The sequence below is a fragment of the Bos javanicus genome, chromosome 12 (genome assembly GCF_032452875.1).
Source record: "Bos javanicus breed banteng chromosome 12, ARS-OSU_banteng_1.0, whole genome shotgun sequence".
Taxonomy (NCBI): domain Eukaryota; kingdom Metazoa; phylum Chordata; class Mammalia; order Artiodactyla; family Bovidae; genus Bos; species Bos javanicus.
Genome location: NC_083879.1, coordinates 35,617,531 through 35,633,721, shown reverse-complemented (window position 1 = coordinate 35,633,721; position 16,191 = coordinate 35,617,531). Strand labels below are relative to the sequence as shown.

The 16,191-nt window shown below is 43.3% G+C and overlaps 1 protein-coding gene and 1 long non-coding RNA gene across 2 annotated transcripts; one reads left to right on the top strand and one right to left on the bottom strand.

The window, feature by feature from the left end:
* Window positions 1–392: 392 nt before the first annotated feature.
* On the bottom strand, window positions 393–8,015 carry LOC133258423 (uncharacterized). The gene is made up of 2 exons (XR_009740015.1): window positions 6,845–8,015; window positions 393–1,008 (listed from the first exon to the last, which is right to left on the bottom strand). It is a non-coding gene; the product is annotated as an uncharacterized LOC133258423 (long non-coding RNA).
* Window positions 8,016–8,107: 92 nt separating this feature from the next.
* Window positions 8,108–15,948, top strand: SAP18 (Sin3A associated protein 18). The gene is made up of 4 exons (XM_061434983.1): window positions 8,108–8,253; window positions 8,370–8,479; window positions 13,873–13,995; window positions 14,221–15,948. Exons 1-4 carry the CDS (start codon window positions 8,125–8,127, stop codon window positions 14,375–14,377), a joined length of 519 nt encoding a protein of 172 aa, XP_061290967.1. The 5' UTR covers window positions 8,108–8,124; the 3' UTR covers window positions 14,378–15,948.
* Window positions 15,949–16,191: the final 243 nt, after the last annotated feature.

The window sequence follows — 16,191 nt, the reverse complement described above, 5'->3', positions numbered from 1 at the left end:
ATCAGTTATCTTTTTATTGCTACGTAACAACCACCTGAAAACATGGATGCTTAAGACAACCATTTTATTTGGACTGGCCTCAGCTAGGCAGTTCTTCTGTTCTCACCTGGTTTCCCTCATGTAATTGTGGTTATCTGATAGCTCATCTTGGGGGAAGTGGGGTAGGGTGGAAGTGGAAGTTGGGTGAGTTACTTCACCTCCCTCTCTGTCTAGCTGATGGCTCTGGCTGTTGTCTGAGCCGTGTGTCTTTCTCATCGTGGTCCTGGAGTACCAGTAGAGTCAGAACAGAAGCTTCAAGGCATCTTAAGCACTTGACTCATTAGTTATAGAACTTCATCATTGCCACATGCTATTGGACAAAGCATGTCACAAAGCCATGCCAAGAATCAAGAAAGTGGAGAAATAGACTTTACTTCCTGGCCAGTTATAGCTGAGACACACTACAAACGGGCATGCACCTAGGATGGAGGAATTTATGGCCAATTTAACAATCTACATACTAAGCACTTTTACATGTTTTCATGCATTATCGCATTTATTTTTCACAAGTGTCCTATGATATGTGTAAATTATTAAACTTATTTTACAGATAAAAAAACACTGTGATATAATGTAACAACATTTCTAATCTAGAAAATATTTATTAAGAGGTGTTAATGACTGAAACTATAATAATAATAGAATGTCATTTTTAAAGGAAGAATCAGTTGTTCAGTCGCTAAGTCATGTCCCAACTCTTTGCAAGCCCGTGGACTGCATCACGTCAGGCTTCTCGGTCCAGCACTATCTTCCTGAGTTTCCTCAAACTCATGTCCATTGAAAGTCAGTGATGCCATCCAACCATCTCATCCTCTGTAGCCCCCTTCTCCTCTTGCCCTCAGTTTTCCCCAGCATCAGGGTCTTTTCCAATGAGTCAGCTCTTCACATTAGGTGGCCAAAGTATTGGAGCTTCAGCTTCAGCATCAGTCCTTCCACTGAATATTCAGGGTTGATTTCCTTTAGAATTGACTGGTTGGATCAAAAGGAAGGACAAAATATTATAAATTAATTCAATTATGTTTTTAAAATATGTGCACACATATACACAAACATTTGGGGAGGAAATAATTTACAAATTCTTCTAAGTTGGAAAGTAATGGTAGAGAGTTGTGATTTCCATTTTTTTATGTTTTCCATATTTTTCCACATTTTTATACTAAGTACATATTAACTTCTAGGAATCAGCGAACTGAAATGGACTGGAATGGGTGAATTTAACTCAGATGACCATTATATCTACTACTGCGGGCAGGAATCCCTCAGAACAAATGGAGTGGCCATCATGGTCAACAAAAGAGTCCATAATGCAGTACTTGGATGTAATCTCAAAAATGACAGAATGATCTCTGTTCGTTTCCAAGGCAAACCGTTCAATATCACAGTAATCCAAGTCTATGCCCCAACCAGTAACGCTGAAGAAGCTGAAGTTGAATGGTTCTATGAAGACCTACAAGACCTTTTAGAACTAACACCCAAAAGAGATGTCCTTTTCATTATAGGGGACTGGAATGCAAAAGTAGGAAGTCAAGAAACACCTGGAGTAACACGCAAATTTGGCCTTGGAATACGGAATGAAGCACGGTAAAGACTAATAGAGTTTTGCCAAGAAAATGCACTGGTCATAACAAACACCCTCTTCCAACAACACAAGAGAAGACTCTATACATGGACATCACAAGATGGTCAACACTGAAATCAGATTGATTATGTTCTTTGCAGCCAAAGATGGAGAAGCTCTATACAGTCAGCAAAAACAAGACCAGGAGCTGACTGTGGCTCAGACCATGAACTCCTTATTGCCAAATTCAGACTGAAATTGAAGAAAGTAGGGAAAACCACTAGACCATTCAGGTGTGACCTAAATCAAATCCCTTATGATTATACAGTGGAAGAGAGAAATAGATTTAAGGGCCTAGATCTGATAGAGTGCCTGATGAACTATGGAATGAGGTTCGTGACATTGTACAGGAGACAGGGATCAAGACCATCCCCATGGAAAAGAAATGCAAAAAAGCAAAATGGCTGTCTGGGGAGGCCTTACAAATAGCTGTGAAAAGAAGAGAAGCGAAAAGCAAAGGAGAAAAGGAAAGATACAAACATCTGAATGCAGAGTTCCAAAGAATAGCAAGAAGAGATAGGAAAGCCTTCTTCAGCGATCAATGCAAAGAAATAGAGGAAAACAACAGAATGGGAAAGACTAGGGATCTCTTCAAGAAAATCAGAGATACCAAAGGAACATTTCATGCAAAGATGGGCTCGATAAAGGACAGAAATGGTATGGCCCTAACAGAAGCAGAAGATATTAAGAAGAGATGGCAAGAATACACAGAAGAACTGTACAAAAAAGATCTTCATGATCCAGATAATCACGATGGTGTGATCACTGACCTATAGCCAGACATCCTGGAATGTGAAGTCAAGTGGGCCTTAGAAAGCATCACTACGAACAAAGCTAGTGGAGGTGATGGAATTCCAGTTGAGCTATTCCAAATCCTGAAAGATGATGCTGTGAAAGTGCTGCACTCAATATGCCAGCACATTTGGAAAACTCAGCAGTGGCCACAGGACTGGAAAAGGTCAGTTTTCATTCCAATCCCAAAGAAAGGCAATGCCAAAGAATGCTCAAACTATCGCACAATTGCACTCATCTCACACGCTAGTAAAGTAATGCTCAAAATTCTCCAAGCCAGGCTTCAGCAATATGTGAACCGTGAACTTCCAGATGTTCAAGCTGGTTTTAGAAAAGGCAGAGGAACCAGAGGTCAAATTGCCAACATCCACTGGATCATGGAAAAAGCAAGAGAGTTCCAGAAAAGCATTTATTTTTGCTTTATCGACTATGCCAAAGCCTTTGACTGTGTGGATCACAAGAAACTGTGGAAAATTCTGAAAGAGATGGGAATACCAGACCACCTGATCTGCCTCTTGAGAAATCTGTATGCAGGTCAGGAAGCAACAGTTAGAACTGGACATGGAACAAGAGACTGGTTCCAAATAGGAAAAGAGTTCGTCAAGGCTGTATATTGTCACCCTGCTTATTTAACTTATATGCAGAGTACATCATGAGAAACGCAGGACTGGAAGAAACACAAGCTGGAATCAAGATTTTTGGGAGAAATATCAATAACCTCAGATATGCAGATGACACCACCCCTATGGCAGAAAGTGAAGAGGAACTCAAAAGCCTCTTGATCAAAGTGAAAGTGGAGAGTGAAAAAGGTGGCTTCAAGCTCAACATTCAGAAAACGAAGATCACGGCATCCGGTCCCACCACTTCATGGGAAATAGATGGGGAAACAGTGGAAAGAGTGTCAGACTTTATTTTTCTGGGCTCCAAAATCACTACAGATGGTGACTGCAGCCATGAAATTAAAAGACGCTTACTCCTTGGAAGGAAAGTTATGACCAACCTAGATAGCATATTCTAAAGCAGAGACATTACTTTGCCAACAAAGGTCCATCTAGTCAAGGCTATGGTTTTTCCTGTGGTCATGTATGGATGTGAGAGTTGGACTGTGAAGAAGGCTGAGGGCCGAAGAATTGATGCTTTTGAACTGTGGTGTTGGAGAAGACTCTTGAGAGTCCCTTGGACTGCAAGGAGAGCCAACCAGTCCATTCTGAAGGAGATCAGCCCTGGGATTTCTTTGGAAGGAATGATGCTAAAGCTGAAACTCCAGTACTTTGGCCACCTCATGCGAAGAGTTGACTCATTGGAAAAGACTCTGATGCTGGGAGGGATTGGGGGCAGGAGGAGAAGGGGATGACAGAGGATGAGATGGCTGGATGGCATCACTGACTCGATGGATGTGAGTCTGGGTGGGCTCCGGGAGTTGGTGATGGACAGGGAGGCCTGGCTTGCTTCGATTCAAGGGGTGGCAAAGAGTCGGACACAACTGAGCGACTGATCTGATGTGATCAGGTCTGGACCTTGAAGGCCAAGTTAGGTAGATTAAGGGATGCCTGAAGAGCTACCTTAAATGTTCTATAATAACATTGCAGTTCCACCGACTCAAGGTATTGGTAAATTCTGTTCTGATGAGACCTTGTTATTTGGAAAGGTCCAAAATAAGAGCTTGTATCTAAAACACTAAATCTATCCATACCACCAACTAAAGGTTGTGAGGTTCTTCCAGTTTCAATGTTTTCCATTCATTTCAAGTCTTCATGTTATTCCACTTTATACTCTTGATATTCAGACTGTTTCTAGTTATTATGAATAAAGATGTTATAATAACATTATTCAGCACGTTGCATGGTGATCAGGTGCAAGTTTTCCTGGGTACAGTGGATGGGAGTCTGTCTGCCTAGTTTCCCTAGGGTATACTAATAGGAGTGGAGTACATGCCTCTTAAGGTATTCACATGTCCAGTCTTTCTAGGTAATACTGGTTTTTCCAAAGTGAATGGCAGTAGTCCATAATAATTTCCTTTTTGCCATATACTTGCTAGCACTTGGTCATCAGACTTTTGCATTCTGGCCAATCTAATTGAGTTGAAATGTTATCTCATTGTGGTTTAAATGTGCATTATGATTATTTATAAGGCTGGGCATTTTTTCCATGTTTATATGTAATTTGTATTTTCTCTCCTATGAAACACCTATCATGTCTTTCCCCACTTTTCTATTGGATTATTTGTTATTGATTTATAGGTATTATTTTTTAAATTTAAAAACAGCAAGAAATAAAATTCATAGAGAACAGTGTGTACAACATGAATGCACTATTTAAAGAATAATTTAAAATCAAACAGCTGTGTAACCACCACCAGGTCAAAAGATAGGTTGCCAACACTCTAGAAGCACCTCCTTTGCCCCTCCCTGATTACAGTCCCCTTCTTTGGTCAGACTTTGGTCAGACTTTTGTGGTAATTATTTCACTGCTTAGTTAAATCACCTGGAAATGCATCCTGAACAATATAGTCTAGTACTGCCTGCTTTGGGATGTTATAAAAATGGATTCACACAGTAAATATTCCTTTGTCTTTTGCTTCTTACACGCAGCACCATGTTTGTGAATTTCATACTATTTCATGTAGTTATTGGTTGGCCATAAAGTGCCTTTGGTTTTAAAGTAAAAATAAAAGGCATATTTTTCCATTTTCACCAAGAACTTTAGTGAACAACGTATTCATCGTTTTGTTCTACTATCTTCTGCCATTTTCCAGGCAACTTCATAATTCCATCTTCCCAAAACATTTTATCTTTTTGAGCAAAGAACTGTTTCAGGTGCCTTTTACAATCTTTCAGGAAGTTGAAATTTTCTCCATTAAGAGAATTTTGCAAAGATCAAAATAAATATAAATCTGTAGGTGCAATGTCTGGTGAATACAGCTGATAAATCAGAACCTCCCAGCCAAACTGTAACAGTTTTTGCCTGGTCATCAAAGAAACACTCAGTTTTGCATTATGCTGATGGAAGAGTATGCATAAGAGTATGCATTTTCTGTTGACTAGTTCTGATGCTTTTCGTCCAGTGCTGCTTTCAATTGGTCTGACTGGGATCAGTACTTGTTGGAACTAATTGCTTGGTTTTCCAAGGAAAGAGCTCATAATAGAGGACTCCCTTCCAATCTCACCATATACATATCACCTCTGGATGAAGACTGGCCTTTGGTGTGGTTGGTGGTGGCTCATTTCCTATGCCACAAGATCTCTTCTGTTCCACATCCAGCCAAGGTTTTTGTGGCTTAACTAATGGGGAACATGAACATCAAAGCGATTAACATAACCAAGCTTGACTGTTTTCAATTAATGTCTCCATCTCCACCACTGGTCTACCTGACCATGGAGCACTGTACAGTGAGAAATCTCCTGCAAGAAACTTTGCAAACCACTTCTTTTCAAAAATTAACAACAACAAAAAAAAAGATTTTTTTTTCTGGCCATATTATGTGGCAAGTGGCTTAGTTCTCTGGCCAGGACTGAACCCACATCCTCTGCACTGGGAGAGTATAGTCTTTACCACTGGACCACCAGGGAAATCCTGAAAACCTCTTTTGACATGTTTGATCAGTTACAACACCTTCTCCATACACTGCACAAATCTTTTTTTGTGTGTGTATTTTATTTGCATTTATTTTTACCTTTCTTGAAATAAGAAAGTGAAAGTGAAGTCACTCAGTCGTGTCTGACTCTTTGCGATCCCATAGACTGTAGCCTACCAGGCTCCTCTGTCCATGGGATTTTCTAGGCAATAGTTCTGGAGTGGATTGTCACTTCCTTCTCCAGGGAATCTTCCCAACCCAGGGCTCGAACCTGGGTCTCCCGCATTGTAGACAGACGCTTTACCATCTGAGCCACCAGGAAAGCATAATATGCTGAAAATGTTTTCCTTACATCTTTAGGTAGACCAGTTGAAGCTGACAGAGATCCAGAGAAGGAGACATTAGCTGAGAATAACCAAGCTTGGTTATATTAATGGGGCATGTTAATAGTTTTAAAATGGCTACACAAAAATTCACCATTTTAAAGTTTTTTTGTTTAAAAAAACATGCTGATATGACAACATAATCTAACAAAACTGTTTCAAACGAAGTTAAAGACAACTAAGTGCTACTAGAGCCACCTTACAGAAAACACCTAATGAACTTTTGGCCCAACCCAATAGTGTGTTCCTTTTGGTTGCAGTATGACATCTACTGCTTTGGGGAGTTCTGTTGCTGCCTGGCCTACTACAACTCAGCAAAGTATTCGAGCCTTGGACACTTGGGTGGTTTCAGACTTTCGTTCTTATGAAAAACCAGCTAGGATTATTCCTGTAACGTCTGAGGATGTCCTTGAGCCAGCTTTTCTCTAGAGTACACACCATAGAACGGAACTGTTGCATCTGAAGTACAGGCACCTACACTGTTACCATGCGACCCTCTGCCCAGGGCGGGTGCCCAGTCTACACCGCCGCCAGCCTCAGAGAATCCCCTGAGTATACCCACAACACAGGTCATGCATCTCCTGTCAAGCCAGCGCGTGTAGTCTGTCTGAAGTATTCAGTTCAGTCCAGTCGCCCAGTGGTGTCCGACTCTGCGACCGTAGGAACTGCAGCACGCCAGGCTTCCCTGTCCTTCACTAACTCCCGCAACTTGCTCAAACTCATATCCATTGTGTCGTTGATGCCATCCAACCAACTCATCCTGTTTACCCCTTCTCCCTTCAATCTTTCCCAGCATCAGGGTCTTTTCAAGTGAGTCAGTTCTTAGCATCAGGTGGCCAAAGTATTGGAGCTTCCGCTTCAGCATCAGTCCTTCTAATGAATATACAGGACTGATTTCCTTTAGGACGGACTGGTTGGATCTCCGTGCAGTGCAAGGGACTCTCAAGAATTATCCAACACCATAGTTCAAAAGCATCAATTCTTTAGGGCTCAACTTTCTTTAAAGTCCAACTCTCACATCCATACATGACTACTGGAAAGACCATAGCTTTGATTAGACTGACCTTTGTTGGCAAAGGAATGTCTGTTTTTTAATACGCTGTCTAGGTTGGTCATAACTTTTGTTCCTGAAAAGCCAGTCCCGGTGGTTTTAGCGCGTCCGGGTTAGCCCAGCGCTCGAGCCTTCGGTGTTGACCGGACTCCTGGACTTCTTCGTTTTAAAGCACCTTTCCAACTCTTTCCCCCACTTCCCACCGTGCTTTTCTCCAGGAGTCCATGGACGCTCTGGACACCGGCTTTCCGGCCACCACACGCCTCTCGGTCGTCTCTTCCCAGTCGGCTTCTCTTTCTTAAGTTTTGTTTTTCCTCATTTTAATCTAATCAGGTGTACCCGCCTTTTCCGATTAGCGACTGTAGTACACACAACAGCGCCCCCGCCTCCGGCCTGAGGGCCGCCCACTGCAATTCCGAGCGCGCGCTCACTCTTAGCTTCCGCAGGCCCGCGTCCGCGTCCCTCAAGCCATCCCTCTGCGCGCGAGACTCTAATTCAGCGCCCCGACCGCGACGCCAGTGCCCGCCCCTTCCCAGGAGCCAACGCGCAGGCGCGCCTGCCGGGCTAGCGCTTAGCATAGCTAGTGCGCCTGCGCCGGGAGATGCCCCGCCCTCGAGCCGGTCATATATAAAACTTCGAGCGTCTCCTCGCGAGAGGCTTGGTTCTCATGCTCGCTGCCGGGGTCGGAGGTCAGAGCGAGCGTCTCGCGGGCCGGAGAAGGAAGATGGCGGTGGAGTCGCGCGTTACCCAGGAGGAAATTAAGAAGGAGCCGGAGAAGCCCATCGATCGGGAGAAGGTGAGGGTCCGGAGAGATGCTGGGGTCCCTGGGGAGGTGGGGCTGCGGTGCGGGGCCGGAGGGAAGGGTCGGGACCGCGCTTGCAGCCTCCTGACTCCCCCCTGTCCCGCCCCCAGACCTGCCCGCTGCTCCTGCGCGTCTTCACCACCAACAACGGCCGCCACCACCGCATGGACGAGTTCTCCCGCGGAAACGTGCCCTCCAGCGAGCTGCAGATCTACACTTGGTGAGTCAGGAGGCCGGGGGCCCGCCTGCCGCCTTCGGACTCTCCTCGGCTCGGGGCCTCTGGAGGCAGCTCGCGGGAGGTCGAGGTTCGCTGAGGAAATGGTGTTAACTCGTCTTGTGGCGCTTCCTTCGACCGCTCACGTTGAAACTTCTGGGTTGTAAAGAATTGACCCAGGACTGCTGTCATTGTTGTGGCTGCTGGGTACGGAAGTGACACGTCGGTCGTCCAGTGCCGCAGCGGCTCCCAAGGGGCTCTTGGTATAGGGTGGCGCTAGAATAATTTGGGGAGGGGAGTGGTGCTGTTGGGTGATACTCGTCGGCCTCATAGAGCGCGTGTGCTAATATTAAGCTTTTGGTGTCCCAGCTTCAAAACAACGAAACCGGGTGGATTTTGATGTGCTTAATGGAGAAGCTTTTGATGTGTTTACTGAGGGTCTCCCCCTGAATGTTTGTGTACCTTCTCTACCCCGTCTGACTAGGGCCGTTACGTACAGCAAGCCGCGTGTAGTTCCTTGGTTTGACGTTATAGTGGCTTTTTAGTAGCAGTAAAAGGTGTATAATTATTTAAAATATGCCTAATGTAAATATGTGACATTTGTCATTTTAATTGTTTCAGGGTACATTTCGGTGCAACCATTACTACTATTTTCAAAACTTTAATTCCCTACAACAGAAGGTCTGTACTCAGTAGGCAATAATAATGGGAATTCTTCATTTCCCCTGTTCGGCACTATGTATCTATGTGAATCTGCCTCTTTTAAGTATTTCATATAAGTGCTCTGATATGTTATTTGTCTTGTTGTGTCTGGCTTGTTTCACTTATAATCAAGGTTTATTGATGGTTAAGGATGTGAAAAAACGTTATTCTTTTTTACGACTGACTGAATAACGTTTCATTGGAAGGCTTTTCTGCGTCTTGTCTGTCCACTTGTCTGCTGGTGAACACCGAGGGATTGGTTCCACCTTTTAGCTAAGTTTATGTAGTATGATTCTCAGTTCAGTTCAGTCGCTCAGTCGTGTCCGACTCTTTGCGACCCCATGAATTGCAGCACGCCAGGCCTCCCTGTCCATTACCATCTCCCGGAGTTCACTGAGACTCACGTCCATCGAGTCAGTGATGCCATCCAGCCATCTCATCCTCTGTCATCCCCTTCTCCTCCTGCCCCCAATCCCTCCCAGCATCAGAGTCTTTTCCAGTGAGTCAACTCTTGGCATGAGGTGGCCAAAGTACCGGAGTTTCAGCTTTAGCATCATTCCCTCCAAAGAAATCCCAGGGCTGATCTCCTTCAGAATGGACTGGTTGGCTCTCCTTGCAGTCCAAGGAACTCTCAAGAGTCTTCTCCAACACCACAGTTCAAAAGCATCAATTCTTCGGCCCTCAGCCTTCTTCACAGTCCAACTCCCACATCCATACATGACCACAGGAAAAACCATAGCCTTGACTAGACGGACCTTTGTTGGCAAAGTAATGTCTCTGCTTTTGAATATGCTATCTAGGTTGGTCATAACTTTCCTTCCAAGGAGTAAGCGTCTTTTAATTTCATGGCTGCAGTCACCATCTGCAGTGATTTTGGAGCCCCAAAAATAAAGTCTGACACTCTTTCCACTGTTTCCCCATCTATTTCTCATGAAGTGATGGGACCAGATGCCATGATCTTCGTTTTCTGAATGTTGAGCTTTAAGACAACTTTTTCACTCTCCACTTCCACTTTCATCAAGAGGCTTTTGAGTTCCTCTTTACTTTCTGCCATAAGGGTGGTGTCATCTGCATATCTGAGGTTATTGATATTTCCCCCCGCAATCTTGATTCCAGCTTGTGCTTCTTCCAGTCCTGCGTTTCTCATGATGTACTCTGCATATAAGTTAAATAAGCAGGGTGACAATATACAGCCTTGACAAACTCCTTTTCCTATTTGGAACCAGTCTGTTCCATGTCCAGTTCTAACTGTTGCTTCCTGACCTGCATACAAATTTCTCAAGAGGCAGATCAGGTGGTCTGGTATTCCTATCTCTTTCAGAATTTTCCACAGTTTCTTGTGATCCACACAGTCCAAGGCTTTGGCATAGTCAATAAAGCAGAAATAGATGCTTTTCTGGAACTCTCTTGCTTTTTCCATGATCCAGCCGATGTTGGCAATTTCATCTCTGGTTCCTCTGCCTTTTCTAAAACCAGCTTGAACATCTGGAAGTTCACGGTTCACATATTGCTGAAGCCTGACTTGGAGAATTTTGAGCATTACTTTACTAGTGTGTGAGATGAGTGCAATTGTGCGGTAGTTTGAACATTCTTTGGCATTGCCTTTCTTTGGGATTGGAATGAAAACTGACCTTTTCCAGTCCTGTGGCCACTGCTGAGTTTTCCAAATGTGCTGACATATTGAGTGCAGCACTTTCACCGCATCATCTTTCAGGATTTGAAATAGCTCCACTGGAATTCCATCACCTCCACTAGCTTTGTTCATAGTGATGCTTTCTAAGGCCCACTTCACATTCCAGGATGTCTGGCTGTAGGTCAGTGATCACACCATCGTGATTATCTAGGTCATGAAGATCTTTTTTATACAGTTCTGTGTATTCTTGCCATCTCTTCTTAATATCTTCTGCTTCTGTTAGGGCCATACCATTTCTGTCCTTTATCGAGCCCATCTTTGCATGAAATGTTCCCTTGGTATCTCTAATCTTCTTGAAGAGATCCCTAGTCTTTCCCATTCTGTTGTTTTCCTTTATTTCTAGTATGATTCTAGTTCAGTGTTATTCCAGGAAAACAGCTCAGGAAGGTCGATTTAACTTATAGAGAAGAACTTGTATTAACAGATTGATGAACACTTCTGTTCAGATAGATTAGTCTGTATTTCCTCCAATAAATTAAGAGTTCCTACTTGCCAGATACTTGATTTGACTGAAGAGTATAAAGAGGGTTCCACCCCCTCTCTAGAGTAAACTCAATCTCCAAAAGCATTTATTCCATCTGCTTTCTAAGACTTTAGGGTGGAGATGGAGGGTAAGATTGTGCCACACTCTCTACTCTGAATCAAAGAAAAAAAAATTAGAAAAAGTTAAATCCCGTCCTCAATTGTCCTGTCCATAGACTGCAACCAAACAAAACAACCTTATCTTACACCTCAAAATGGTGGCCAAAGACAGACTGGATGTTGGTGAGGGACAGAACGGAGCCCTGCTGCTCCAGAAGCAGCAGTGAGGGAAGATTGGGGATTCTTAATTTGTAGAAATAAATTGAGGGGCCAAAGTAGGTGGCCTTGAGATAAGTCCAGGAAAGAGGAGTGAGGAGCCCAGCAGAAGCTAGTTGAATTGGCTAAAGTCCAAGGGACTGTTTGGAGCTGGGGGAACACCCCACCCCAGGAGTGAAAGATCTTGTGCTTGGGTGGTCACTAAACAGGTTACTGGAAGAGAATTATCTCGATCACTGAAATAGGGTTCAGTGAGAAAAACAGACCAATAGGAGATAGAGCAAGAAATGGCTCACATAGTAGTGGGGATTGCCTAGGTCTGTGGTGCAGGCTGGAACTCTCCAGCATAAGCTTTTGGAATTTCTTCCAGGAAGTCTTAGGTCCAGTATGAAGCCTTTTCAACTGATTGAATGAGGCTCACTGATTGACTGAATGAGGTTTACTCAGATCATCTTGGATAATCACTTTAAAGTCAACTGATTATAGATTTTTGATCCTGTCTCAAAAACACCTACCTTAGTGTTTGATTGAATAATTAGGAGCTGTAGTTTCCTACACTGATACATAAAACTGACCCTTACAGTCACCAGAACTCTTGCAGAGATTTGAATAATGAGAGGTTAAGTATAGCCTGATGGTGGGGATGGAGAAAAAAATAGATTGGTCTGTCTTTTGGCTGCACTTCAAGACTTGCAGGATCTTAGTTCCCCAAGCAGGGATGGAAACCTGTGCCCCCTGCAGTGGAATCCCAGAGTCAACCATGGGACCACCAGGGAAGTCCTACTTGATCTGTCTTTAGGAGGTAGAAACGACAGGCCAGAGGTGGGAAGAACTTTACCACTCTTAGGTTTGTGACCTGGGCATCTAAGAGGGTGATGGTCATATGAGAAGAAGGGCATGTTTGGGGGACACTGTAGAGTTGTTTCGGGTGTATTGAGAAGGATTCAGCAGTAGAGAAGGAAAGGTGATGTGATCATTGTGGCCTTTTTGCTCTCAGTGCAGCTGAAGCCATGGTTTTTTACCTGAGTGTGATGTAGTGGAGATGGTGTAAATAGGGAACTGAGTGAAAACTAGATGACTTCTTGGGTGTTTGATCCCCTGCTTAATGCCTTAGGGCTCTTCACTGGTGCCTTGCATCCAAGGTCACTATATAGCACCTTCAACAGTGCTGCTGCCAAGTTCCTTTTCCTCCATTTCATGCTCCCAGGTGTCAGGGAAGAAGACAGTTCAAAAACTTAGACTGTTGCTCCTAATTCCTGATGCTTATATTTTAGAAGATTTTTCCAGATTGTGTCATATTGGCTCAAGGTCTATATAAAGTTCTCAGTTCAAACAGAAATCGGCAGGGCAGGAATATATATTGTGAAAGGAGCCAATGCTGCTGCTGCTAAGTCTCTTCAGTTGTGTCCGACTCTGTGCGACCCCACAGAGGGCAGCCCACCAGGCTCCCCCATCCCTCAGATTCTCCAGGCAAGAACACTGGAGTGGGTTGCCATTTCCTTCTCCAATGCATGAAAGTGAAAAGTGAAAGTGAAGTCGCTCAGTTGTGTCCGACTCTTCGTGACCCCATGGATTGCAGTCTACCAGGCTCCTCTGCCCATGGGATTTTCCAGGCAAGAGTACTGGAGTGGGGTGCCATCGCCTTCTTGGGAAAGGAGCCTATGTTTAGCCTTAAAAATTCCATGTGCTTTGTTGGCTTTTCCATCTATTGCAGAACTCATCAGGACATTCAGTCTTAGAAAGGAAAACAATGCACAATCTTTATGAAAATGCTTTCCTGACACACTGATTCTAAGATGCATTCCAATTTCAGAGATGCTAAAATGTAGAAAAGTATGCCTCTGAAATAATGAAAAACAGTTAATTTGAGAATTTGGATTAATTTGGACTAGTTATCCTTAAGTGGATAAATCACTGGGTGAGTGAGATGTTGCATAGCAGCAAAGGTAGTGGGGTAATTCTGAAGTCCCTTTAGCACACTACCAGTCCAGTCTACCTTCATTCATGAAAATTTCAAACACTGAGGCTGATAAGGGGAAATAGTATTTGGGGGCAAATAGTATTATTAGGTGCTTTAAAATTAAGTCAGTTATGAGACCTTTACAGCTTCTAACAAAGTTGCAATTGAGACACATGTAACTAATTCATTATTTCAGTATCCTTGTTATATTATTGCTGATTGTCTTTTTTTTCCCCTTAAATTCAGGATGGATGCAACCTTGAAAGAATTGACTAGTTTAGTAAAAGAAGTCTACCCAGAAGCCAGAAAAAAAGGCACACACTTCAATTTTGCAATTGTTTTTACGGATCTTAAAAGGCCTGGCTATCGGTAGGTAACTTTTCATTTTTAATTCCTTATAATCTCTTTGACTTCAGTATGTTTTAGCTGCTAGGGATAATCCATATTATCTTACTATCTAGTTTAGATTATTATGTATTACATTTTTATTGTGTTCTAAGATCATGGAGCAAATCCAGCCCCACATTGACTTTTTAGGACACACACAGTATCATTGCTCAGCCACCCTATAACAGTTGATCTCCTTTCCTGCAGAGTAAAGGAGATTGGCAGCACCATGTCTGGGAGAAAGGGGACTGATGACTCCATGACCCTGCAGTCGCAGAAGTTCCAAATAGGAGACTATCTGGACATAGCGATCACCCCTCCAAATCGGGCACCACCTACTTCAGGGCGCATGAGACCGTATTGAATTGTACTTGCTTTTTCTTGAATTTATTTTCCAGTCAGTTATGTAAAATAAACTTTCACTTCTTCCTCCCCTCCTTATTGCCATTAAGCCTTTAAACTCTATAAACAAATTGTAATGCATCTATTTAGGAATTAGATTTGGCTTTGCTATGGTATATTAATAGAAAGTCCATATGTTTCAAGTTCTTCTGTAAAATATAAAAGTGCTCTTAGCATTCTATGTAAAACTGTATTGTTAAATATATGTTGCAATCATCCAGAGTGTGAAAGTTAATGGGGCCTGGGTTTGGGGTTTAATATACTATTGCTTGTTTATGCTAAATAAAGGAGTTGCTATGTTTTGGCCCAAATGGGGCAGAACAAGAAAGCCATATTATATTAAATGGAACAGGGCTTTGTCACCTAGAAGCTTGTATGGACTTGGGAAGAGGACCTGTGGGAATGAGGGGGTGCAGCTGGAGTGTTTTGTAACAGTCTGAGCTGAGGCAAGTTGAAGAAGCTGTCTGTGTTTGAAGAGTGGCCTGCCTGAAACAGGATGTGATGACAAGTTAGAGAAAAGGTGGCACAGTGAGGACTTTTATGCTTCAAAAATGGGGAAAATAGAACATTTTGAGGGCAGGGAAGTAGAAGAGAGGAACAAGGGTTAGAACTTAGGATAAGGATAGATTTACCTTGAAGATCTGAAAATGCAGGGAGAATGAAAGAGGAAACTTGAGAGCATGGGAGAAGGTCCGGGATGAGGTCCAGCTGAGTAAGCAGGAGGTGTTCACACACCCTCTTCAGTGCTGAGGCTGACTCATGTCTGATTTGAGGCAGTATACAGAGTGGTTAAAACCAGGTGGGCTGAACATGTAAATCCTGGTTACGCTAGGAGCACCTTAGACAAGTTTCCTGAATTTGTTTTTGTTTAAAATTTGTAAAATAGAAGTGACAGCCTACAGTACTGTGAAGACTAATAACAAAGTTAGCCATAAAGTAGGACTTTATAAAACATAAACAGAACAGGTGCCGTCTTGTCCACAGAACAGTTCCAGTCTCAGTGTGCAGTATGTAATTAAGCCCTATTACCTTTATTCTTTTGCATAGAAAACTTTGAAACTGTGTATCCCCAAATTAAAAAATATATATTACTAGCAAAGTAAGATTGTAGTAGTTTGATCTTGTACAGACAAAAGCAGCCTTGGAAACCTGACACTTGTAGGATCGGGGTCAGTCAGCCAGCAGGTAGGTGACACAGGTAGGACCTGGAGCCCAGACCTAGGGCCTCTTCTCCACTGAGCTTTGCCCCAAACCCCTCAGTGCTTGATTCATTCAGACCAGCTAGGCTTGAGCTCCGTAAGTCATAAAATTAACTTAAATCTGATATATTGGAGAAGAGGAACCATGATTAATTACCATCCTGTTTGTGGAGAAGAAACAATGTACTCTGTAGATCAAGACAGGAAGTCAATACGGGACTTCCCAAGCCAACTTTTCATAATGGTGTGAACTCCTCCAGTGGGGCTTTCCTGTATTATTCCAGGTTACTCTCCCACTGGCTGAAAATAAAGTGGCTTATTCGCTTTGTTTCAACATGGATTTTTTTTTCTTTAGGTAAAATTGGTGTATAACAATATATTAGTTTCAGGTATCAGATCAGATCAGTCGCTCAGTCATGTCCGACTCTTTGCCACCCCATGAATCGCAGCACACCAGGCCTCCCTGTCCATCACCAACTCCCGGAGTTCACTGAGACTCACGTCCATTGAGTCAGTGATGCCATCCAGCCGTCTCATCCTCTGTCGTCCCCTTCTCCTTTTGCCCCCAATCCCTCCC

Excerpts from the sequence above, each read along its gene's own strand:
- SAP18 (XM_061434983.1), top strand. The coding sequence starts at position 8,125 with ATGCTCGCTGCCGGGGTCGGAGGTCAGAGCGAGCGTCTCGCGGGCCGG. Across the intron at positions 8,254-8,369 it reads AGCCCATCGATCGGGAGAAG|ACCTGCCCGCTGCTCCTGCG; the intron begins GTGAGGGTCCGG and ends TCCCGCCCCCAG. Across the intron at positions 8,480-13,872 it reads GAGCTGCAGATCTACACTTG|GATGGATGCAACCTTGAAAG; the intron begins GTGAGTCAGGAG and ends CCTTAAATTCAG.